General features: G+C 39.9%; 1 protein-coding gene across 3 annotated transcripts in view; it reads right to left on the bottom strand.

Annotated features, from left to right (window-relative positions):
• Window positions 1-2,240: 2,240 nt before the first annotated feature.
• Window positions 2,241-26,041, bottom strand: part of csde1 (cold shock domain containing E1, RNA-binding) — an 84,302-nt gene continuing 60,501 nt past the window's right edge. Inside the window, exons 13-19 of one of the 3 annotated variants that reach the window (XM_078420857.1) lie at window positions 22,926-23,101; window positions 20,336-20,448; window positions 16,852-16,971; window positions 15,443-15,621; window positions 11,817-11,980; window positions 8,815-8,947; window positions 2,241-5,685 (exon numbers count right to left, since the gene is read on the bottom strand). In XM_078420857.1, the coding sequence (XP_078276983.1) occupies window positions 5,638-5,685; window positions 8,815-8,947; window positions 11,817-11,980; window positions 15,443-15,621; window positions 16,852-16,971; window positions 20,336-20,448; window positions 22,926-23,101 (933 nt within the window). In that variant the 3' untranslated portion in view covers window positions 2,241-5,637. The remainder of the gene's footprint in view (window positions 5,686-8,814; window positions 8,948-11,816; window positions 11,981-15,442; window positions 15,622-16,851; window positions 16,972-20,335; window positions 20,449-22,925; window positions 23,102-26,041) is intronic. The other 2 variants (XM_078420855.1, XM_078420856.1) reach the window with 2 other exon arrangements.

Here is a 26,041-nt window from a genome sequence, read left to right as displayed (position 1 = left end):
CAGATGGTTGTGGGCAAATGGAATGGGCTGCCAGAGGAAGTGGCTGAGGCAGGTACGATAACATTTAAAAAACATGTGGATGGAAAGGTTTTAGGGATGTGGGCCAAACAGGACTAATTCTGATCGGGCATCTTGATCAGCATGGATGAGTTGGGATGTTTCCAAGTTGTATGACTCTTTCTCATTGCCAGTTCTGAGAAAAACTTCATGAAAATTATATTTTCAAATCCAAAATAACATTTTATGTAATCGTCTAGAGTTTTGAGACAGCATCATCACATTGCTTTGTTTATTTAACAAGTGAGGTATGCGATGCTGTAATTCACGGTATTTAATACTGTGCGGAATTCTGTGCAGTTCTGAACACATCCAGTACTGTATCTTTTAGGCTGTTTCTGCATGACTTATTTTTCTCTTTGTGGCTTCATTTAGAACAGTGCAGCACAGGCCCATCACCCCATAATGCCAAGGCAAACTTTGATCTGCCTACACATAAACCATATACTTCCGTTCCTTGTATAGCCATGTACTTATCCACGTCTCCGAAATGCCATTATCGTACCTGTATCCATCACCGGTCCTGGCCACACGTTCCAGGCAGTCACATAGAGGTCAGGATCGAACTCGGGTCTCTGCAACTGTCCCAAGGTATTGTGTACTTTGTTTAATGTGTAGGGTATGTTTAATGAGTTTTTCAAATAGTAATGTACATATTCGCCCCCTTATTCTGCTGTAGCAGACAATCGGTAATAAGACGCCATCTCTCTTCCCCCCCCCCCCCCCCCCTTTCCAGGATTTCGATGTCAAGGCTCCTGGTAGTTCTTTCTCGGACACCTGATTATGGACGTGCAGCAGTCAGATAATACACAATGCAGGGCACTGGAATGGAGAGGCTCCAGACTGGTTTGGCGTATAATGCAATATCCGCCAGGCAGAAATCAAAAAGGGGAACATTGTGATTCTTCATGATTATCTTTGTCCATGTCTATCATAGCCATGCTCAGCTGGCAGGTTACAGTTGCCACAGCAAGGCATTACTCCCTCCTTTTCTTAGATAGGTAACCCCTGCTTAAATCACAAGGCAGTACAAACTTCAGGATACATGGCTTCCCTCCCTTATCTTCACCCCTCATTTGATCCATCATGTGACCACATCTATTCACTGCCACTATTCTGGAAGAGCCCCAGGTCCCTTTTAAATCTTTCCCCTCCCACCTTAAACCTACGCCTACCCAGGAGCAGAGACCATAGCTGTTCCCTGGTCAACTTGTCCCTTCCCACCAAAACCACCCCCTCTCTCGGTACTTTCCCCAGCAACTGCAGGAGATGCTACACCTGTCCCTGTACCTCCCCCCTCTACTCCATCCAAGGGCCCCAACAGTCTTTTCAGGTGAGGTAGAGGTTCACTTGCACCTCCTCCAACCATCCACTGTATCCGCTCTTCCAGGTTTAGATTCCTATATTATTGAGACCAAGCGCAGGCTCGGCGATCGTTTCGCTGAACTCCTCTGCTCAGTCCGCCTAAACTACCTGATCTCCCGGATGCTAAACACTAACCCCCCTTCTAATACTGACCTTTCTGCCCCGAGTCATCTCCATTGTCAGAGGCCGAGTGCAAATTAAAGGAACAGCACCTCTTATTTTGCCTGGGCAGCTTCCACCCCAGCGGCATGAACACTGACTTCTGTAACTTCAAATAACCCTTGATTTTTCTCTCTCCACCTCACCCCCTCGCTCCCCCCCCCCCCCCCCCCCCCGTTTTCTGAGCAGTCTTACTCTCTCTGACTGGATGTTATGTTTGCTTTGTTGTTACCTTCTCCCAGCTAACAATGATCTATTCTACATTTAAAAAAATCTCCATTCCGTTGTATTTTCACAGCTTGCACTTCCTTATCTATGTATCTCCCTCTCGCAACATCAGTCTTAAGGGTCTCGACCCGAAACATCACCCATTCCTTCTCTCCAGAGATTCTGCTCATCCCACTGAATTACTCAAGCATTTTGTGTCCATCTGTTGTTCACATTATCTATGTCTTTCATGATTTTATAAACCTAAGGGCAGCCTCCACCCCCCCCCCCCCCCCCCACAAACATAACCTGGGATCAGACAATGCAGAAATGTAGTAACAGGGAAAGAAAGTCCTGCCATTCCGTCACCTGTTATATGCTTAAACCCCAGCAACAGATCAGGAGAAATCCATATTAAATAATTCCGAACATTATTGCTGTTTGAGTGGGACACTTTGGCAGTGAACTCCATTTATTAGCATTCATTATTTGACTTACCAAATTATAAAATGTTACCAGTGTATCAATTGGTAACAATCTTGACTCGGACAGAATCCAAAATGTAGCTTGACATTGTAGGTTGACCTGACTGCATGTCTAAGGTTCTTTCGTATGGGGGTCAAACAAATAAATAAATCTTTCTCTCATGCACAAAAGTTCACACGACACTCGCAGTAACATCTTGACAGGGAACTATCTCAACGCTGGACACTACTTCATGGCTGCATGCAAACTTGCATTCCCCTGTGTTATTGGAGTGCTAGGAGATACAAGTCTCATATGGAAAGTTCTGAAACTGATGTGCAATACTAATCCAAGTGGAGAAATCAGAGGTCCCATCTGCCCTCAAGGATGCAAATGATCCTATGGTACTGCACACTTCTGGCACATTCTTCCCACACTCGCGCGTTTTATTCCAAATATACAACTTGTACCAGTTCAATACAAACTTCCTGGCAAGTGCCATTCCAATCCTAAATGGAGGCACCTTGTGGCTGGTAGTGCACTTCATGACAATTCCAACAGAGGGAAGAATTAGAGGCGGTTCACAATCAGCACAATAACTGGATACAATGTCCAGGAGATGGTGTCTATGAAAGGTGCCAGACCCACCAAGCTGCGAGTCACACTTACATACAATGAATTCTCTATTCTTTGGCTCATCTGACAAACTTGTCGTAGTTGCCATTACACCAGTAACATTGGCAGAGGAACGGAGATGGGCATTCTTCATCTTCACTCACGCAAAGAGCCAAAAATGTGTTCTACCCAGCAAACTGGATCATGTGCTTCCAGGCCTGGTTGTGCATCAAAGCCCTACTGGCTCCTCGTTCTTCTCAACTGACGTAGCTGCCCCCTTAAAGCCTTGTTTTTCATTTCTCCAGCTCATTTTCATACCATCACGATTTGCCCTCATTTATTCCCCCTTCTTCAGCCACACCAGTGAGATGTGTAACTGCAGCTATTGAAATGTCACAATCAAGATTATGCTTTATCTCTTTATACTTTGACAATGTCCTTTTTATTGCCAACACTGATTTCTTCAAGTTAAAATTTCCAAATAGTCATACGATAAAGCACCATCTCGTATTTACCTTTATACTACTTGTTTGATACCATTCAAAGAGATAGCAAGTTGCATATATGCAGTAACTACTTTCCAGTTTATATCTCAATAGACAATCGGTGTAGGAGGAGGCCATTCGGCCCTTCGAGCCAGCACCGCCATTCAATGTGATCATGGCTGATCATTCTCAATCAGTACCCCATTCCTGCCTTCTCCCCATACCCCCTGACTCCGCTATCCTTAAGAGCTCTATCTAGCTCTCTCTTGAATGCATCTCTCTTCCATCTCCAATTGGTCATTGCTCATCAGGCAGCAAATATATATTTTTTTAATTCTCAATTTAGTTTCACATAGACCTCCACTACAAATTCACTGCGCAGCCTTCAACTTCATCTCTCCTCTTGATAACTCCCCAAACTAACCTTGGTGTACCGTCTTGGTGTACCGTCTTGGTGTAGACAGATGGTTTGATTATAAATCTGCTTTGTAAATATTAGCTGCTTTCACTTCTGGCATGGCACAAATGTAACTGTGCTTCAGCTGACCAATATCCTTGTAATCATTCAGCCACATTGCTGCTTTGGCAAGTCTGTTACCTTCCATCACACAAACTTGAGCTTGTCTAAAACTATTCCACAGACCGACGTGCCGGGTGACCAGATCACCAACTGCCCGCATGTTATTATTCACTGGTTTCCAATTCAACACTTCAATGTAAAGCCTCATTGCAAACCCTATTCCCTACACACATTTATGACTTGAAGTGATACGAGATCAGGCATTGGAGCAGAATCTTTCCCTAATGAGGTAAATATTTCTGGAATTGTTTCCCTATCTAACTCTCCATTTAATTTAAACCTTTTGTTCACCTGCATCAATATCTGTGTAGCTTATTATCAGATTTGATTTAACCATGTGCATGTGAAGCACCAGTCTTAAAGGAACTAATTAAATGCAGATAATTGGTTTGAGATGTGTGGGGGCCAGTTTGTTCTATTATATTAAACTTTCTATTCTTCACCCTTCCCCCTACCATAATGAACGCTCCTTATTGGAAAGTGGCAGAATTCTGGAACAGGCAGTGACAAAACAAGTAATTCTTTTACCGGACTTTATTGACAATCTTAGTTGAAACGAAGGTTTCATGCTCACCCGCATTTACCTAGATTCTCTGGAATTTCAACTGTAAAGTTCCTGGCCAGTGCTTCGTTTATTTGTAACTTGGGGACACAGTCTAAACCAAATCATTTATCCAAGTTTAAGCAGTGTAATCCAGGGAAAGATTCTCACTGAATGACAATGTGTAGTCATCTGGGTAGACAAAGTCCACTCGAGAGTTCAAAATTTATGGTAAAACTTTTTATTCTAGTTTCTTTTTCATGACCATTAACAGGGACACAGGAGAAAGCCAGGAGTTGTTTTCCCTTCTTGCAAGAACAAAGCATTCTCCAGTTTAGACAAACCCCAAACTGTGAGCAGAGGCGAAACAGAAACGGGATACTGCCTCTGTCCCACATCAACATCAATTAAATTCCTGATCTTATTTGGTATAGGAACACAGACCAGTCTTTTTGATTACTAATGCTTGATATCAACTAGTCTCCCTGTTTCTATGCAAAAGGCATATATACAGTACCAACGATTAACATTTCCATCTTGATGCATTAATATACTTTAAAAAAAATTCAGCCGCTTCCTTTTCCATTCGGCATTACACAGGGTGCCCTTCGTGGGAAATAACAGTGATATTTGTTTTTATGCACAAATCTGTTAGTTTCTGGAATAGGGAAAATATGTTCCAAGGCTGCAGTGCTCCACAGCATCAACAAACTTGTACTGAAAGGTTTAATGAAAGCCAGCACTCATGTTTCAGTTGTATAGCTTTTTCTTTTTCAGATTTCTCTCATTACTAACAAAGGCAAATAAACTTAAATTTCAAATTAGCATTGATGTAAGATGCTTTTTTGGATTTTAAATCAAGCTCCCAAAAGGCTGTGAAACTAAGGCTTTCTGCTCATTCATTGCCCCGAGCCTGTGCGTCACCATTTTTCTAAAACTTTTTTTTGTTTTTGCTTCATTTTGTACTTTTTTTTAAGCTTTTGATAAAAGCACAGACAAGTGGTAGAACTGTAGTTTTGCTTGAAAATAGATAAATTGTGCTCCATTTTCCATGTAGGACTAGGAAACACAAGAGGGTGGTGGAGGCAGATAACCTTGCGTAAACCCTTCCCTCCCCGAAGATACTGCATTGGGTAATGTGCTTGCTGGGGGAAGAAAAGAAATCAATCTATGACTCCTGCTTGACGAATCTTTCTCTCCACGGTAAATCCCTGCAAGATAAAACACAAAATAGTTATTTTTCCAATATTGGATACACCAGAACCAAGTTAACACACACAGGCTTTAGAATATATATTTTTAATTGTGTAGACTGCCAAGTTGGCCAGAAATCAGTATGATAAAACTCAGGAAATAAATTCTTCTCACTGTAACTGCTAATTGTGAGCTGATCTGGAATAACTGTCTGCTTCATTTGCAAGTCAAACTTGCAATGGTTAAAGTGATCAAAAATAACCCTAGTGTGGTAGACGGACAGCAGGTGCTCTACTGTAGTTGATTCACAAAGACGAGAGGCTGGCAGCCCATCCCCACACTACCCCCGCTTCTGCTTCACTGAACACAGTGCTTCTACAGGTGCAAAGTCCAAAGGTCACAAATCAACAATATCGTAATTCCGGATGTTATGCATCTGCAGGGCAATATTTTGGGTAAGGGGTTGGGGAAAGAGGGAGGAAGGGACAGTGTAATTCTCTATTGGGGCTTCCTGCTGTTTAGATTTTGTTAGTGTGAAAAGTTAGGAGGATAGAATAGATATCAGTGGTTCTACAGTCTACAATACCCAATCCTCCCATATGGACCCATTGAGCAGTCAGGAACCAGAAAACTGTTAAAAACAACATTCTCAACCAAGGAAACAAAAATCATGCCGTCACGACTGCAGCCTCATCCCAAAATTAGTGTTAACGAAATGTTAATACAATACTTGTGGCTCAGTTCTATGTCAAATGAGATGGTCATTCATGGGACTGAGAAGTGGGCTATAATTGTTTCATTTCTTCAGAACCATGAACCTATTCTTCAATAGAAAACTCTACACCCACGGGAGGGTGTGAAATGTTCTCTGAATAAAATTCCACATTTCGTTTCTCTATTGAAGCTTCCAGCTACTTAGATTTTGGCAGCATTTCCAGTTAGTAGGATATAGATAGTGTTTTGCAAACTACAATGCATACATACCACAACCACATTCTGCCCATCAGTTTTCCTACACAAGCCCATTTCCTTATTTGCCAAATCATTGACTTCTATAGAAAGTGGTGTAATATGCGGTAACACTCAGGTCAGGAAAAAATGACAAAAGGATGCTCGGAAGAGGGAAGGTGAACTGATCAAATTTACTGTTTCACCGAGGAAGATAAACTTCTTTCAAACTCTAGAAAAACAGCTGCAGAACTTTAATCCGGAGATAACCTCAGAGTTTAGTTTGTGTTATAATCAACTTAAGATGACGCAGTTAAAAAATAACTTTGCGACCCATCATCTCAAATTTTATGGTGGAAAATATAGTCGACTACATTTGGATGAAAGTGCTAAAATGACATCTAAATAATGCTTCAAATGCTCTGGGTGCATCTTGTTCACTGAGGCACAAGGATTAAAGTCCAGTCAATTATTTGCATTATTATGACCTGTGTTTAGTGAACCGCATTTAAAAACAAAATCAGATTGAAGAGGCTTCTACTAATGACGATTTAAAAAAAATTGTTCAGCCATTGAAGGGAAATTCTACCTCGAGACTCTGCAACTTCACTTTTCCAATCAGTTTGCCACATGAAATGTGATCAAACATTTTGCTGGGATCCATATAATCTATATGGAAGGCAGCAAAAGTTCATTTTCTAGTCAAATACCATCTTTCTTTACATCCATGTGGACTCTCCTTGTTTAATCTATGCCTTCCTAAATCTATTCTCCCTCAGTTTTCCCCAATAACTTGCCCACTATGGACATGACGTTAGAAAACATCTAAATTCTGTCTGATCCCTTTCAGTAACAATACTTGCACAATGGCTCCAAGCCATCAGGCTTGTCACGAAGATAACCCCGAGCTGCGGCAATCCCCTCTCGGGCTTCTCTCAATCACCTGAGATACATTTCAGTCAGGACCATCCATCTACTTTAGTTTACAGGACCCTTGATATTTGCTCGCCATATATGAATCGCCTGCCTCTTCCCCAGTATCAATGTTTGTATTATCTTTCCACTTGTCCATACAAAATACCAAGTTGGTATCCTATTCTAAAAAACATAGATACATAGACAATAGGTGCAGGAGAAGGCCATTCGGCCGAGCCAACACTGCTGTTCAATGTGATCATGGCTGATCATCCACAATCAGTACCCCATTCCTGCCTTTTCCCCATACCCCTTGATTCCGCTAGCCCTAAGAGCTCTATCTAACTCTCTTTTGAATGCATCCAGTGAATCAGCCTCCATTGCCTTCTGAGGCAGAGAATTCCATAAATTCACAACTCTGCGTGAAAAAGTTTTTCCTCATCTCAGTTCTAAATGGCCTACCCCTTATTCTTAAACTGTGGCCCTGGTTCTGGACTCCCCCAACATTGGGAACATGTTTCCTGCATCTAGCATGTCCAATCCCTTAATAATTTTATGTTTCTAGAAAATCCCCTCTCATCCTTCTAAATTCCAGTGAATCCCAGTCACTCTGTTCTTTCATCATATGACAGTTCCGCCATCCCGGGAATTAACCTTGTGAACCTACACTGCACTCCCTCAATAGCAAGAATGTCCTTCCTCAAATTAGGAGATCAAAACTGCCCACAATACTCCAGGTGTGGTCTCACTAGGACCCTGTACAACTGCAGAACCTCTTTGCTCCTATACTCAACTCCTCTCGTTATGGAGGCCAACATGCCATTAGCTTTCTTCACTGCCTGTTGTACCTGCATACTTACTTTCAGTGACTGATGTACAAGGACACTCATTCTGACACCATTCAGATAATAATCTGCCTTCCCGTTCTTGCCACCAAAGTGGATAACCTCACATTTATCCGCATTATACTGCATCTGCCATCTCACCCAACCTGTCCAAGTCACTCATAGCATCCTCTTCACAATTCACACTGCCACCCAGCTTTGCGTCATCTGCAAATTTGCTAATGTTACTTTTAATTCCTTCATCTAAATCATTAATGTATATTGTAAATGACTGCTGTCCCAGCACCGAGCCTTGCTGCACCCCACTGGTCAGTGCCTGCCATTCTGAAAGGGAACCGTTAATCCCTACTCTTTGTTTCCTGTCTCCCAACCAATTTTCTATCCATGTCAATACCCTACCCCCAATGTGAGAGACACTAGGTAATCAATAGCATTTACCTTGGTGTTATCGGGTCCCTTTGGCTGGCGAACCACAACCAATTTTGGAGCACTTGCGTCATCCAAGGTGATGCTCTTCAGACGATGTACTAGGCGATCAGGACGTGGTGCTGCCACAAGCTTTTGACCTTCACTAAAAAGGAGAAATATACATGTCTAGTGTGAGTATTTTAAGTTGCTTTATTAGGCTGCATAAACCACATAGAAAAGAATCAAGCCATTAGTTCAGAATTATTTTACTACACTGATTATCCTTGCTCAAATTGAGAGAGCAATTGTGGTTAACTGCAAAAGTCGTTAACTAGTGCTCATATAGGATATTTTAACACCAGATTAGGCTATTCTAATTTAACATCTAAGAGGTACATCAGCTTGAATAATGTGGTTAAAAAAACTATAGGGGGATTTAAATGATCTTCTGACCCTAAGGAACATTCAATGAGAAAATAAATAGGCTATGCCAATCAAAGGAAATATTTATAAACTATTAATTTTGCAATTTGCAAAGGATGTGTCTTAAATTGCTTTCTTTATGGTTAGTACAACTATACTGCAAACATTCAAGCAACAGCAACCTATTCTAAACTTAGATTCTTGATAATGCGAGCAGTGAAAGATTATCATGGGTAGATGGGAACATAAGATGCTGAGCTGAGATTACAATCAGCAGAGAAATTATGACAAACTGATAATCTGCCATCCAGAAATCGCAATAGTTCAGCTTCCGGCTACTGGACCCTGATTGAATACTCGCTTCCACTCACCAAGGAATGGTGGAGCAGCATCCAGGGCCAAGGAGCCTACCCCTAACTTCTGTGTAAGTGATTTAAACTGCCCAGGCAGTAAAGGAAACTTTGTTTGATCCTCTCACAAACTAGCCTCAGGCACCTATTGAGAAGGATGTTTTGCAGTGATATAGAGAAAATCTTAATGCCATGATGTGGAAGGGTAGCAATTTTGGATACCTAATGCAGCTAGAAACCCAAATTTGGACTTGGCAACTTTATTGATGTTTAAATTGGATTCATCTTAGACAATAAATGTGTTCTTTTCTCTATAGAGTACATAGGTTATCAACAATAGAGGGTTTAGAATCACATTTCAGACACCAATACTGTTTACAATGAATAACTACATAGTGTGCAAGGTCTCTATCCACATATTGATCTGATTCGACAGCTCTACATGAAAGTTTTATTGTTTCTGCTGACAAATAGAAGCCAACACAATTTGGCCTCAAGAAAATTAAAAGATGTTACCAGAATTGGTGAACATTCTTCATTTTCAATAAAATAATCTATTTTTACTGGACTTTTAGACAACATGCAAGTTGAAGGAAATCTGCTTGAGAGCTTCAAATATTTTCCCCTTTCTCCCAAACCAATGCACCACTTTTTAAACAAAAATCAGGGTTGATCAAGGTGACTTGGTGTGATAGGTATCTTTATAATTAAAATGGTGGCAGAGCAGTCTTATTCCTTGCATTTGTTCAACAGGTGCAAGTTCTGGCAGCCTATCTGGATGAGTGCAAGGACTCGACGTGGATGAACAAAGTGACCACAGCACCATACTACAGGGAGCTATTCAAATCTGGCAAGTTAAAACAAATCCAACAGTAAATGGGGACAATGTGTTTGGGGATTAGATGCAGTTCTCGGCACTCATGAGTCATCAAGGCTACATTCCTTCTCTGGTGGCAAAGTTAAGCACATCTCATTGGAATTGGAGATCAAGGAGGAGGAGATGGTGGGGTGGGAAGGAATCTAGTTAATGTTGTCCATATGGGAACCAGTGAGTGCAAAGAAAGTTCCTCTGGTGAAGGAATACAACCAGAAGGGAAATTTTACATGGGAAATGAGGAGAGTACACAGATTTTCAGAGAAATAGCCAGTATTTTATGTCCATCTTCACAAAAGACAGAGAAAACCTTCACACTACAGATCTAGAATGAATGAGGTGCAATTAGAGTATCCAGAACACAGCAAATAAATTGCACTCTCCTTTAGACATTTAGAATCAAGTAATTTTGGTTTAAGAAGCAACATAAAGGTCTGTGCATAGCCTACGTAAGGTTGCTCTGTTTAAGAAAATAAGCAGAGTAAATTTTATTTCAAGTGATATGGAAAATAAATATAAAAGGACAGTTTGAGTTTGTTTACATTTATAAACAAGGACAGTGCAGTTGCATCAATCAGCTGCAAAATCCCCTGAAGATTTGGCACTTCACGTGACAGCGAGAAGTCATTTATTTGATTTTTGTTATAATATATATTCATTCCAATTAGCCTTAAAATATAGAATTGTGGTATAAGACATTGTCATTTAAAATAGGCAAATCGATGAGTTTGTCAATTTAAAGGCTAAAGCACAGAATACTAAAATGTGGTAAACAGATTTTTAGTGCAGTTCCAAAGCAATTAGCACATACATACAGCCAGCAACGTCATTCCCCATCGATGGCCTGTACTCATTTCCAGATATTAGATCAGTTCCTACAGATGGAAAGGTAGCAAGCATAATCCTGCATTTCATGAAAGGAGCTAGTTAGACCTCCATACAGGGAAGCATAGCTGTATCCAACAGCAGATTCGTTCTATTGATTTTGCTGCAAGGACCTTGAATGAAACGAATGAGACAAATCTCAATCCAATTACCTCACAGCACAAATTGATGTGGAAAATTGGAAGGAGTGTGTAGAAACACAAAAGCCACAAGGTGTCCTTGTGAGGTTGAGCCAGTTGGTACTCGGGGGGAATATGTGTATTACAATGGATATGCTGGATTTCAACAATGGAAGTTAAACTGGATTTGGTCCATCACTGCACAGTGCCAATATAAATTGTGAACAAAGCAAATGCTGCCTTGTATTTAAAATGCATGCAATTGTAATGTCAATTCAATACCGAAGAGCACAAACTATTTAACCCCTCTCCCTCCAAAGGAACATTTTGCAATATTTGATTACAATGACTTATTGTTGCGGATTTACCCCAGAAGCTTACCTGATACGGAATACATTACAGGCACTACACTTTCCTGTACGCTGATTTAAGATGACAGAAAACTCCACTTCATCTCCAGGCTGCAACTCCACACCATCCAATACCTCATTCACACGGAAGAACAGCTTTTTACCATCACCAACTTCGTAGTTTATGAAGCCAAACTGGGAAAACACAAGTCAAATATTCCCACACATGAATAACTAAAGTAGTTTAGAAACGTGGGTCACACTAAAATGCTCTTCAAGGAACTGTTTTTGTAGAGCATTCAGTAAAATAATAGACCAAAGAAACGAAAGCAAAAGCTGAGGAGCTGAAAGATTACACACGCACACAAAAAACAGGTAGTTACTCCGGTAACAAAATTTTATAATTTAGGTCGTAAATGAAGAATTTAGTGCAGGGACAAGATCGTATTTGGTTATTACTTTAGAGTGTCAACCAGACAACCTGACAAAAACAAGGCAAAGTAAAACAGTGCTGGAATAACTCAGCCGGTCAGGCAGCATCTCTGGAGAATGTGGATTGCTGACATTTGGGATGAGACCCTTCTTCAGACTGCCTGATTGCTGCCCGACCCACTGAGTTACTACAGCACTTTTTCTTGTAAAATAGCAACTGAGTACTTGCAGGTCAAGTGGGATGAGATCAAGGACATGTCTTTTTGGGGGTGGTGAGGCATTGCTTACCTTTTTTAATTCTGGTTATACATATGCACAAAATCATGCCTGAATTGTTAACGTTACTCTTCAGATTGCACAAGTTAAAACTGCACAGCTTAGAAAATACAAAAAGGCTGGGAAAACCAAGGTCAGATAGCACCCGTGGAAAGAGAAACAGTTGACATTTCAGGTCTGAGACTGTTGGTCAGTTTTCATTGCAGTGAAGGTGGAGGGAAGGACATTATAAAGGGAAGAGCATTATAAGAAGGGCCTCGACCCAAAACGTCACTAGTACCTTCTCTCTAGAGATGCTGCCTGTCCCGCTGAATTACTTCAGCTTTTTGTGCCTATCTTCGGTTTAAACCAGCATCTGCAGTTCCTTCTTGCACATTATTACAAAGGGAATCTCTTTCAGGCCCATAACTAACTTTAAAAGGCAATTAACAGAAAGTTATTATTCTTTTAATTTAATTTAGAGATAGAACATGGAAACTGGCCCTTAGGTCCATGCCGACCACTGATCACCCCACCTCCTAGATGACCGGTTGAGTGTTTCTTACATTTTATATTTCTCTTTACATTGTGTTGTTTGACTTGCTCAACATGTGTGGCATGTTTCTACTTCAGATTCCATTATGCGTTTGTATAACAAATGAGCTAACCTTTCTAAGGTTAGTCATCTATCCCCTGTGATACATTCAACTCTGCCGTCAATTCCTTCAACCACAAGATTATTAAAAACTCAAACTCACATTACATGTTTAAAATATAATTAATTGGCAAAATATCTCTTCTTGAAAATTTTAATTAACATAAAACAAGCTGTTAACAAGAATTGCTAATTGTCAGATGGAATATAAATCCTACTCAGCAAATGGATCCTGTGACTCTGTGCACTTGTTGGAGGGGGAGGTGATAAGGCAAGGTAGCAATGTGTAGATCTATCCGTGGGCAGTGAAACTTACTCCCCCAATACACCCTTTTAAAAAATGCAGCGCAAATTAAGCACTGCCTTGGAAACCATTCCCGCAGGGCTAGGCTGGGTACTGCTTACAAAGCTTACAAAATGCAGATCAAACATAATGAGAACTGCACAGATTAAATGTTCATATGTATATTCTGTAAGTAACAAGAGATTTCCTTCTGTCCTGAATAACCAAACTCACTGTCGTGTTGCATTCCTAAAAACAGATTAAGATTGATGCAGTGTTAAGTAAACTGCAGTACACACCTGCAATATTACAAATACGATGAATATTTCAGTAATTCAAAATGAATACTTTGAGTCAAATGACAGCAACAGCTTTCAAAACATTTGTAACTAACTAGGGCAGGGATATTTCCATAGCCGATAGCAGCACATCACCATCCCAGAGTACGAGGAGACCACAATCTGACGACAGAAGCCTTCAGCAAGAAAGTGTCTTGTGGTGGTTCTCTTAGCAGCCAGGAAGGGTTTGAACAGGGACCACTTACAGATAACATAGCGGCTGGGACTTTAGTCAGCAGCGCACCTGGCAAATGGCAACGGTCAGTGAGTGGTCTCAGTGTTTAGCAGTTAAAGATTGTGGCAGTTTGGGTGAAGGGGAGATGGCAAGAGGACAGCAGGGAAAATCAAGGTTTGGACTTGGCGGACTAGGGTGGGACAGGCAGGATGTTTGGTGAAGGGAAAGTAGTTTTGTTACAGTGCTAACACTATCAAAATTGCTCATCAAGAAACACTTGAATCATGGAGGTGACCAGTTCTTTGGCTTGTGACCAATTCATTGTTGAATCATGGCCAAATCCCAGTCAACACAGTTGGCAAATGTAAGTAACAATGGACTGATTTATGAAACGCTTAGTAATTGTGCCCAAACCCAGGGTTGGACATTCAATTGTCCACCTTCCATTCATTCAAGATTCCAATAACCATGGCAACTGAATCTCCAGCTTCTGTGATGACTGGATGCATGAAATAGCACGTCTTACGCAAAATGCTCTGTTGCGGTCAGTCACTCAATTACACCATCATAAAATTAATGTTTATCTAGACACACCAATTTCTTTATTTTTGCAACAAGATAGCAAACCGGCATTCTGCCATGGGTACATAGGTTATTTAGTGTGCTGTATACTGTAGCTTAATATTTATTCGAAAAAGATACTAGAGATTGTCTTTCAGGTAATCGTGGGGGGCAATTGCAAGGATCTTGGCCTATTTTATCTTCTCACTGCAATATTTCTCCCCCCATCTTCGCTACCAACCTTGTTGACCTTAGTCTGGATACAAAATGAATCAATGTTGGGATCTTTCTTGTTGCCACATTATGTCAAATGCCACATTCATCAAATCATCAAGTACAAGGAAAGATGTGTATCACTTTGTTTCGTTGAAAATGTTCACTATAGCTTAAATCCAAAATTCACCACTAAAAGAACTAGATCTGGTGGTTTCTTAAATACCTTCACATCTCTGCAATATGCTACAGCTCTCGTGGCAGTTATAACTAAATTACAAATCTCCAAACATTTATTAAAATCAGGGCAATAAAGCAACCGGACATGACATATTGTCGTGGCTCCACTGTAACAATTACAAATATTAGATTATAGTCGTCCAATTAGTTCATGAAAATAAAAATGTAATCACGTCAAATATCAAACAAATTTGAAAAGTGAATACCTATTTTTAAATGCATATGAAGGTCACGTTGATTTCAAAGTTGCACTTCTAACAACTCTGCATTGCCCCCACCAATTATCTAGGAAATTGTTGGCCTGTTGACATTCAGGCAAAAAGATGGAAGAAATAGTTTAAGTCAATCTAAGGATCTGTTATCGCAGCAAGGGGTCTCAATGTCAAATTGCACTAGCTTTACGTATTAGTGAAAAGTCAGAAACAGCTACCCAAGAGGAAGTATACCAGAAAGCCCATGCGCTGAATCCAGTGAAATAAACCGTTCAAACAACATTAACTCTCACCTGGTCTTTTACACAGTCCACAGTGCCTCTCCGTAAAGTTGTGGCATTGTAGGCCAACTTCTGTCCTGTCTGAGCCACTGTGCATAGCTGGAACTTGATAGTTTCACCCTTCTGAAGGCAATCTGTTTTGTTGGCCAAACTGATGATGCCAAAAGGATATACTTCACCTTTCTCAGACCCTGCAAGAACACAAACTCCTCAGTACTAAATAGTATAAATGTCTTCAGCATAAAGTTTCGCGTGAAGGTTCAATGTTTATGAAAAATGAATTTAGCCTACTTTCAGAATTTATTGCACCCCTGCAGTAAGCCATTAAATCTGAAAGTCCGGGCACAATTTAAGAACATATTTGAGGCTACAAGTGACTTGTGTATTGTGGTCCAGGTTGCCAAAAAAATGCTCTTTGCCTTTAATGAATGATTCTCTGCAGGAAAGTGCAAACAATGAGGGGACAGAACAGGGTTTTAGTCCACATTGAATAATCATTGTATGGGCTTCAACATAACAAATGGCTATTTGCACACTGCAAGAGTTGGCATCATTAGGATCGATGGTCAGAGAACAGTTGAGGGAAATATAGCCATGGGAGAAATAAGATGAGACCAATATTAATATTCTTAAGTAATAATGACCACAATTCATGAACCTTAAGATTCAAACTAGGATTAAGAACAAAAGATGAATTCATTAATTGTGTTAAAGAATACCAGTCTATTCTGATTATTAGTACTTTCTCCATTCTCAACATTAATTGAGCAGATGTTTGAAAATATTTTAATAGCAACTTGAGGCAAATAGAATGCAAGATGCTTCAGATGTATAATGAGAAACAAATAGATAATAGGGAGTGGTGACCAAGTTTAGTAAGACCTGGATTTTAAGTTATGAAAGAACAAGGAGATGAAGTTTAAGCACAAGGTGCCATTTAGCAAGTTAGCAATTGTTTGAAACCAGGGGTTGGTGGCAGGGAAGGGAGAGAGAATAGGGTTACAAATATAAAGTTTGTGGGGAAAGGAATTGGGCATTTCTAGGCCTGAAGAAAATTACTGGTGTAAATGAAATTCAAAAAATGATCCATCCATCCAAAACATGGATGAAAATTATGAAAGAAGAGATATGGGAACCAAAAGCTAATCCGAGTCATCGAGACTGGAGGGATAGCCGAACAACACCAATGATGCACGAACACAGAAAGCAGGATGGATGGGTGTCTACTCAGAGGTTGATAAAGACATAGATGAAGGTTGTAATATTGGGGGGGGGGGGGGGGGGCGTGAAGGGAGGCAGAGATAAACAGGAGTTAACAGTTGTTTCTCTCGCCCTCCCCTGTCCACAAGCACATCAAATCTGCTAAATACTCAAAAGGAATGATTACAGAATCATTCAGAAATAATGCAACAGAAATTCACCTTCCTCTATGACCTCAACAAGTCCTTGATACTCTGCCTGCTGTGGATCGACACTGCGCAATGGCCTCAACACTTTACCAGTATAGACCGTTGGATACACTTCGTCACTGGGATCATTTACTGTAAATGGGAAAAGAAAACATTAAAATGGGAAACACACCAGTCATTGTAATTTTAAATAGCTGGCAGCAAAACTATAATTTGAGGATTACTGTTTCATTTTGCAAAACTGCCTACTAAAATAAAGGAAAATAAATGAAACATTTCAACAAAAGACCAAAAAGTTGCAGATGTAATAAAGACAGAAGCAGGGGAATTTATTATGGGGAACAAAGAAATGGCAGACGAGTTAAACCGTTACTTTGGATCTGTCTTCACTGAGGAAGATACACACAATCTCCCAAATGTTCTAGGGGCCGGAGAACCTAGGGTGATGGAGGAACTGAAGGAAATCCACATTAGGCAGGAAATGGTTTTGGGTAGACTGATGGGACTGAAGGCTGATAAATCCCCAGGGCCTGATGGTCTGCATCCCAGAGTACTTAAGGAGGTGGCTCTAGAAATAGTGGAAGCATTGGAGATCATTTTTCAATGTTCTATAGATTCAGGATCAGTTCCTGTGGATTGGAGGATAGCAAATGTTATCCCACTTTTTAAGAAAGGAGGGAGAGAGAAAACGGGTAATTATAGACCAGTTAGTCTGACATCAGTGGTGGGGAAGATGCTGGAGTCAATTATAAAAGACGAAATTGCTGAGCATTTGGATAGCAGTAACGGGATCATTCCGAGTCCGCATGGATTTACGAAGGGGAAATCATGCTTGACAAATCTACTGGAATTTTTTGAGGATGTAACTAGGAAAATTGACAAGGGAGAGTCAGTGGATGTGGTGTACCTCGACTTTCAGAAAGCCTTCGACAAGGTCCCACATAGGAGATTAGTGGGCAAAATTAGGGCACATGGTATTGGGGGTAGGGTACTGACATGGATAGAAAATTGGTTGACAGACAGAAAGCAAAGAGTGGGGATAAATGGGTCCCTTTCGGAATGGCAGGCAGTGACCAGTGGGGTACCGCAAGGTTCGGTGCTGGGACCCCAGCTATTTACGATATACATTAATGACTTAGACGAAGGGATTAAAAGTACCATTAGCAAATTTGCAGATGATACTAAATTGGGGGGTAGTGTGAATTGTGAGGAAGGTGCAATAAGGCTGCAGGGTGACTTGGACAGGTTGTGTGAGTGGGCGGATACATGGCAGATGCAGTTTAATGTAGATAAGTGTGAGGTTATTCACTTTGGAAGTAAGAATAGAAAGGCAGATTATTATCTGAATGGTGTCAAGTTAGGAGGGGGAGTTCAACGAGATCTGGGTGTCCTAGTGCATCAGTCAATGAAAGGAAGCATGCAGGTACAGCAGGCAGTGAAGAAAGCCAATGGAATGTTGGCCTTCGTAACAAGAGGAGTTGAGTATAGGAGCAAAGAGGTCCTTCTACAGTTGTACCCGGCCCTGGTGAGACCGCACCTGGAGTACTGTGTGCAGTTTTGGTCTCCAAATTTGAGGAAGGATATTCTTGCTATGGAGGGCGTGCAGCGTAGGTTCACTAGGTTAATTCCCGGAATGGCGGGACTGTCGTATGTTGAAAGGCTGGAGCGATTGGGCTTGTATACACTGGAATTTAGAAGGATGAGGGGGGATCTTATTGAAACATATAAGATAATTAGGGGATTGGACACATTAGAGGCAGATAACATGTTCCCAATGTTGGGGGAGTCCAGAACAAGGGGCCACAATTTAAGAATAAGGGGTAGGCCATTTAGAACGGAGATGAGGAAGAACTTTTTCAGTCAGAAGGTGGTGAAGGTGTGGAATTCTCTGCCTCAGAAGGCAGTGGAGGCCAGTTCGTTGGATGCTTTCAAGAGAGAGCTGGATAGAGCTCTTAAGGATAGCGGAGTGAGGGGGTATGGGGAGAAGGCAGGAACGGGGTACTGATTGAGAGTGATCAGCCATGATCGCATTGAATGGCGGTGCTGGCTCGAAGGGCTGAATGGCCTACTCCTGCACCTATTGTCTATTGTCTATTGTCTAAAATAATAATAGAAAATACTGGAAACAATCAGTAAGTTGAACAGCATCTATGAAAGGAGAAATAGTTATGTTTAGGTTAAAGACCCTTCATCAGATCTGGAACAGAAAAGGTTAAGTAAGATAAAGAGAATCTGATTGGGCTAGACCAGGGTTGTATTAGGATAAATATGGATGAAGTTATCTTGTGGATAAATTAATGAGAGCAGTGGGCACAACTGCCAATATTTCAGATTGATAGCCCACAGAAGAATCGATCAAATCTGATAGAACTTGAAGAGATTTCAATGCACTGCCTCTCATCTTTCCACCACTGCATTGTGGCCTAACAAAAAAGGCAGCCCATGCAAAGCCCTAGATTACATGGGGAGAATATTTAATATTTTCAATGGTTTAACAATATCCATTTCACCAAAACCCTGAATACAGCAATTGGGAATGTAGATTGATTTTGGAAATACAAACAGTAATTTACAGCCAGATTTTAGAGGTAAACAGTACAAATTCTTGATGAAACTACCTAAAAAACTGCTGTGCAAGTGAATAAACAAAAATAATCTGAAGATTAAAAACCCTACAGAATACTTAGTGTAATAACATTAATACAAAACAGAATCATAAATATTAATACGAGCATAAAATTACATAATAATAATAATATGCCTTTATTGTCATTGTACGAACAGTACAACGAAATTAGAAGTGCTACATCTGAAACAGTGCGACAGTGCAAATCTTCCAAAGACAATCGCACAAACATAGGAACCAACACAACAAGTACCAATATCAATAAAAACCAATAATAAATAATAAATGAGTTTTACACCCAAGATGCTGAAAATATTTTTTTAAAGTGCGACGAAAGTGAGAGTCACATCAAGTCAAGTACATCATAGAATCCTATTCAATTGGTTGAATATTTTCCTAGATCAATTCCACATAAAGTAATCCATAAAATTTCTTCATGTCTGCACTCAAGAAATTCTAGGCACAATGGTCAAAACAAAACACCAAGTCACTGATTTACATTATAGATCTACACACTTTTGCTTGGGTTTCTATTGGTTTCAGGTATTAACACCTTTCTAAGAGGATAGTACAACAAAACCTCTGGCAACTTCAACATGGAATAAGTGGGATGCAGTTGTGTATCCTGTTGTGACATGTCCTGATTGCAGGACTGCACGGACCAAAATTCTGGTGTGGTCACCTGCAGACAGAATTTGTAAGTAACCATATTCTTTGGGCGCTTAAGAGTCTCATCAAAATTGTTACCTAGGAATTTTAACCAACCATAAGAATCCAAAAATCAGAACTCGAATTCTTAATGTCATTTGGCAGTTGTAACACGAGATTAAAAGAACAAGCATTTAAATAAAAAGTTAATCTGGTTCTTACCTGTTGTAATCTTGGCAACTTTTTCAGCACTCACTTTGTTTCCTTTTCCCTTTGACGAACTGTATTCGACAGCATCCCCAACCTCCAACTCATCGACATCACCCGAGAATTCACTGGGAATTGGAAAATCAATTCATGAAATGAAACAAACACAACTATAGCAATGCTTAAAAGAATGAAGTCTCTTCAGCTTAGACATCCAGATATAGATTCTGTGCCAAGTCCAATGCATTAAAAGAGTCATATTTTGGCCAAAAGACTGAAGTGCCATTCCAGTTAAAAAAGCCACATTTTATGAACAACTGTTCTGGTCTGCAAATTCAGTTCAGCAAAGATCAATAATAACCCACTATCATCGAACCGGCCAATTAACAGCATTCCACAACGGCACTTCCATTAAGTGGTGCAGCAGTAGAGCTACGGTCTCACAACAAAGATTCTGACTGAGCTGTCTGTGCAGAGTTTGTACGTTCTCCCCATGACCAAGCGGGTTTCCTCCGGGTGCTAGTTTCCTTCGACATCCTAAAACATGCAGATTTTTAGGTTAATTGGCTACTGTAAATTGCCCCTTGTGTGAAGGATGCAAAGGTAGGATAACATAGAACTAGTGCATGGGTGATCGAAGGCCGGCCAGCGTGGGTTCGGTGGGCCTAAGGGCCTGTTTCTACACTGCATCTCTAAACTGAATCAAATCCAAGAATAAATCTCAGTACATGTTGTATCAAGAATTCTTGATCTATAAAAATTATTGAAGACAGATGCAAATAAGTTTTAATTCCTCATGTGAAACAGGGCAAAAAGAATAAAGACCCGTGCCTGTATAAATTGAAAAGAAAATCATGGTGTATTATTGCACTCCTCTTTCAGAATAAAAAAAATAAAAAATATAATATTTAAACAATTTTGTGGCAGAAAGGAAACATCCATTGAGTTGGTGGAACTAGGAATGAGGTGGATAAAAATGTAAGAAAATAACTGCAGATGCTGGTACAAATCGAAGGTATTTATTCACAAAATGCTGGAGTAACTCAGCAGGTCAGGCAGCATCTCAGGAGAGAAGGAATGGGTGATGTTTCGGGTCGAGACCCTTTTTCAGACTGAAGGGTCTCGACCCAAAACGTCACCCATTCCTTCTCTCCTGAGATGCTGCCTGACCTGCTGAGTTACTCCAGCATTTTGTGGATAAAAATGTAGATGGACTGATTTAGCAAGTTAGTAGAGGACAAAAATTGGTAGAGATACACACAATGAAAAAGGCTTTCAAAAGATATAGATCTGTAACACATATTAGCAGAGAAACAGCATATGGAGTTCAATCTGGGCAAGTGAGAGGTTGCACTTTGGCAAAGCAAAGTACAGTTAGTTCTGCCACAATGCACATGTCTATATGATTTGAATACGAGAACTGATGAATTGGGGAACAGTATTCGTATTATCTGGGTCGAATTGCTTACAACACAATTCTGAATGGGAACTAGAGGACCATGAGCTGCTTTGTTCCCTGAGACTTTTTTCAGCTCGTCAGTTTACAAATTCCAGGGGAAAAACTGTTTCCATGTAACTTCACCACAGTAATCAAGTACCATTGTCCATTAAGCAGTCTATCAGTTTCACCACGAGAGGCCATTGAAAACAACAAGCACTTACTTCTATTGACAGATATGCAATGTTACTATTAAACACTGAAACATGCAGCATTTAGCACTTGCAGTAACAAAAATATTCAATGGTGTTGAAACACCCCCCATTGTTTTTGAAAAGCGTGCAGGGAAAAACCTTATTGCGAGTCTCAAACTCTCTAGGTATTGGCCCTCTTCCCTCAGTGGCACTAATGTTCTTATAATCAACTTTAAAAAAAAATAAAAGCAAGGTTCTTTTAGGAATACAACTATCTTGTTATAGCAGAACTATCTGCAGACAGTTAATGTCAGGACCCTCAACAGCATTGATATGCAAAGGGACCTTGTGGTCCAAGTCCATAGCTTCCTGAGAGTACACACAAGTAGATAAAGTGGTAAAGGAGGCACATGGCACGTTTGCCTTTATCAGTCAGGCCATTAAGTACAAGAGTCAGGAAGTCATGTTGCAGCTTTAAAACTTTGGTTTGGCCATATTTGGAGTATTTCATACAACTCTGGTTGCCCCATTACAAGAATGTGGAGGCTTTGGAAAGGATACAGCCTCGATTAGAGGGTATTATCTGCAAGGAGAGTTTGGACAAACTTGAATTGTTTTCTCTGGATGCATGGTTTGGAATGCAAGGCGTTCCGTGAAGCAGATATACTTTAACACACATCACCACCCATGTTCAACCACATCCCACTACCATGCTTTCTTTCCCTGTGGCTGTGTTTACTTTTTGCAGTCTTGCAAGAATAATTGAGGTGTACACCAGGCAGCCTTAGCAAATCCAACGTGGCCTAGTACAAAATTATGCAACCATTTTTAGCAAAATGCACACCAAATCTAAATAGTCAAACCTGTTGAGAAAAAAAAACCAAGGGCTCTTGTAACCAAAAAATGCAAGCAAAAGTCATCATGCACTCAGATGATGTTTAGTAAATACAGTGCAAGCGCAAATGAGGCTCACCTGTAGTGGAAGAAAATTTCCTGATCATGTTGAGAAGTTTCAATGAAACCAAAGTTATCCTTCAATGCTGCAACATATCCTACAAGTCTCTTGACATTGGGGTTACGATTTAGAATTTTGATTGATACTGCACTCTGTAGACCAGTTCTTTTAACTTCACAAATGCTAAATTCAATCTGTATGAAAGATTAGAAATTAGAGATCTTTTAAGCAAGAAACGGTTTCCTAAAATCACAATATATTCTCATATAACAAAATCGTTGATTAATACTAGCATGGATATATTGATGGAAATACACACAGGGGTATAGTACTAGAACAGATCAAACATAGCTTCTTGTGGCTTTCTTCCATTGTAATTTCACCTGAAGTGATGCCAATGAACAACTGATACCAAAATGCTGGTTGTGATTGTAATGAGCGTGCAGAATGGTCACTAAAATATAGTATCAGTCAAAGGTAGTTTGTTTTATGTATATATTAAATAACTGAGGGGCCTCAATCCACTCAAGGGAAGGGGGATTACAATTTTGCCTTTGTATTTGTAGTCCATAAAAAATAGGTTTTGCCATTCACCACAGGAGCAAGGGACACACTTCAAAAGGTTAGTTTTAAAACACGAAGATAGGTTTTGTCATTTCAGTGAATTTCAGGAAATTGTGCTCATGATTTACAAAAGACAGGGGAACTGGAGCACTGCTGTTCCTGATCGTTCAGTGGCAACTTGTCACAAATTGCAAAACACAGCTGTTTTATATGGCAGATCAATGCATCAGAAATAATTCATAATACATTTCATTTCAACAAAGTGAGGTAAATCAACACATACTTACTAGTAATGCATCCAAAGATAGAAAACATCTTGAAAAGAAAGCATGCAGCAGACAACCCAAACATTACCCTGTAATATGCCTCACGGAGGTAGACACAAAATACTGGAGTAACTCAGCGGGACAGGCAGCATCTCAGGAGAGAAGGAATGTCCCTTGCGGATCTAGTTTTCAAACCTATCCCTTACCATCACCCTTTAATATTATGACAAAGGAATATATCTGCACTACTCTTTCAACCGAAGAAAAAATGCTGTGGCACTACACTATTCCACTGAGAAAACAATCGGAAGCCAAGAATCTCAGTTGGATCAAATATTGCAAACCCCGAAACTCATAAAGGGCAGGTGAAAAGTAAAAAATGTAGCATGTTTTTAACAGATAATTAAGTCAACTAAGCAAACATTTCCCCGTCCCTTTTATTTACCAATGAAAAAATTCCTGCTCGTAAAATCTTTTCAGCAGTTCTTTAAGTGAATGTGTATTAATTATTCTTTTCTCAAATCATTTATTTCAATAAATTCAAATAAATTTCTCCCAAACCTCTCTATTCATTATTTTCTTATTTATATCAGATCATGATATCAGTCATTCCCTTAACAGGAACAAGTATTTTTCATCCAGTTGCTTTCCATGGTATAAACTACCTTTCACACATTTATTAAGTCTCAGATGTCATGAGTTAGGACTAGCAAATCCAAACAGGTTCCTAAACAAATTGCTTTATGAAGCAAAAGATGAAACTTACACAATAGATATGATTTGTTTTAGGCTGAGCCATAAAAAAAATTGTAGCCAAAAAAAGTATGCAGCTGGAGGAACTCAGCTGGTCAAGTAGCATCTGAGGCGGTAACGGTATGGTTGACATTTTTGGTTGTGATGCTGCATCAGGGGCGAAACTGTGACCATCCTCCTTTCTCCACAGGTGCTGCCTGACCCTCCCAGTTTTTCCAGCTGCTTGTTTTTCTCTCTCTTCACATTCTAGCAATTGTATTTATGCAAGAAAGCAAATAAAGGCTGTGTGATGTTATATTCAGTTTAGAGGCATCTTAATTTCCAATTCTTTCCAGAACAGTACAGAATCACTCCATATGGTGAGGTGTTTGAGCCTTTCTGCCCATGTGCCCGAGCATGGGGCCAACTTTAAAAAAATTGGACAAGCTCCTTTAAAATTGTTTTGGTTCACGCACTTAAAATTGTTTCACCAACTAATAAAATCAAAGAGTTTTCCTACACATTGCAAGATCTCATTTGGAAGGTACTCTAATTTATTGCATGCCTGGTCTCTGGAGAAAATTATATTTCTATCATCCAGACAATGTCACCAAAACTTGAAAGCATTTAGATAGATTGGAAGCAATGTTAATGCCTTTACAGAAACATGGTTTATTCCAGATCAAATTAAGGGTCCAGACATGCACAGTCGTAAATTGCCCAATTCCAAAACCATATTCAGTGTACAATTTGCTAGTGGAAATGTGCTTAAAGTAGTCTTAAAGTCTTTTGTAAATGTCTACCTTCTCTGATATTAACTACTGTGGTGAATTCTATGAAGTTCCTTTTCAAAAGGCATCTATATCATGTACAGGGGTTCTGAATTATTTTATGAATATTGTGCCCATTATGGTTTTACCTAAACTCACTGGCAGTGAATTGGCTTTTTGGGACTGCATAATTTATCCCCAATTAATACTGTTTTGAAGATTATTTAAACTGAAGAAACTAATTCTCAGGACCCAAATGCAGTCAGCAATTGCATTCTTAAGCAAAATAATGGGTCTGAAACAATCGTGATAAGCATACCAGATTATAAATAAGTGTGAAGCAAAATTTACTCTTTCCGAGTACAGAAGAATAACTGCAATAAAGCCAAAATTATTTTCTTCAGTAATATTACAGGACCTACGGACTTGTAAACAGATATATAATTGTTAACCATTGCACGTGTAATGTGCAACTTAAAAGACACTACCATTTCTAAATGTATTAATATATCCTGTTGCAATACTTCAATGAGAATACCCATTGGGAACATACTAGTTGCCTGCAGTAATTACACCTGTACACAACATAGCCAAAGTTCAAAATTATCATGCAACATTGGATTAAAAAAAATTGGTAAATAACTCTGCTGTTCTCAACTGCGGCCACATGGTGGCTTTGCACCGGCTTCTCAATTTAAAAGGGGCAAATTATACCCAAGTATCATGGCAACAATTGAAGAGGTGGGGAAATTTCAGTGAAAGGGATAATAGTTAATCACTAAAAGGCATACAGTGGAATAAT

The sequence above is a fragment of the Rhinoraja longicauda genome, chromosome 24, assembly GCF_053455715.1.
Source record: "Rhinoraja longicauda isolate Sanriku21f chromosome 24, sRhiLon1.1, whole genome shotgun sequence".
Classification (NCBI taxonomy): Eukaryota; Metazoa; Chordata; class Chondrichthyes; order Rajiformes; family Arhynchobatidae; genus Rhinoraja; species Rhinoraja longicauda.
Note: the sequence above shows the minus strand (reverse complement) of the source record. Positions and strands in the feature narration are given on the sequence as shown.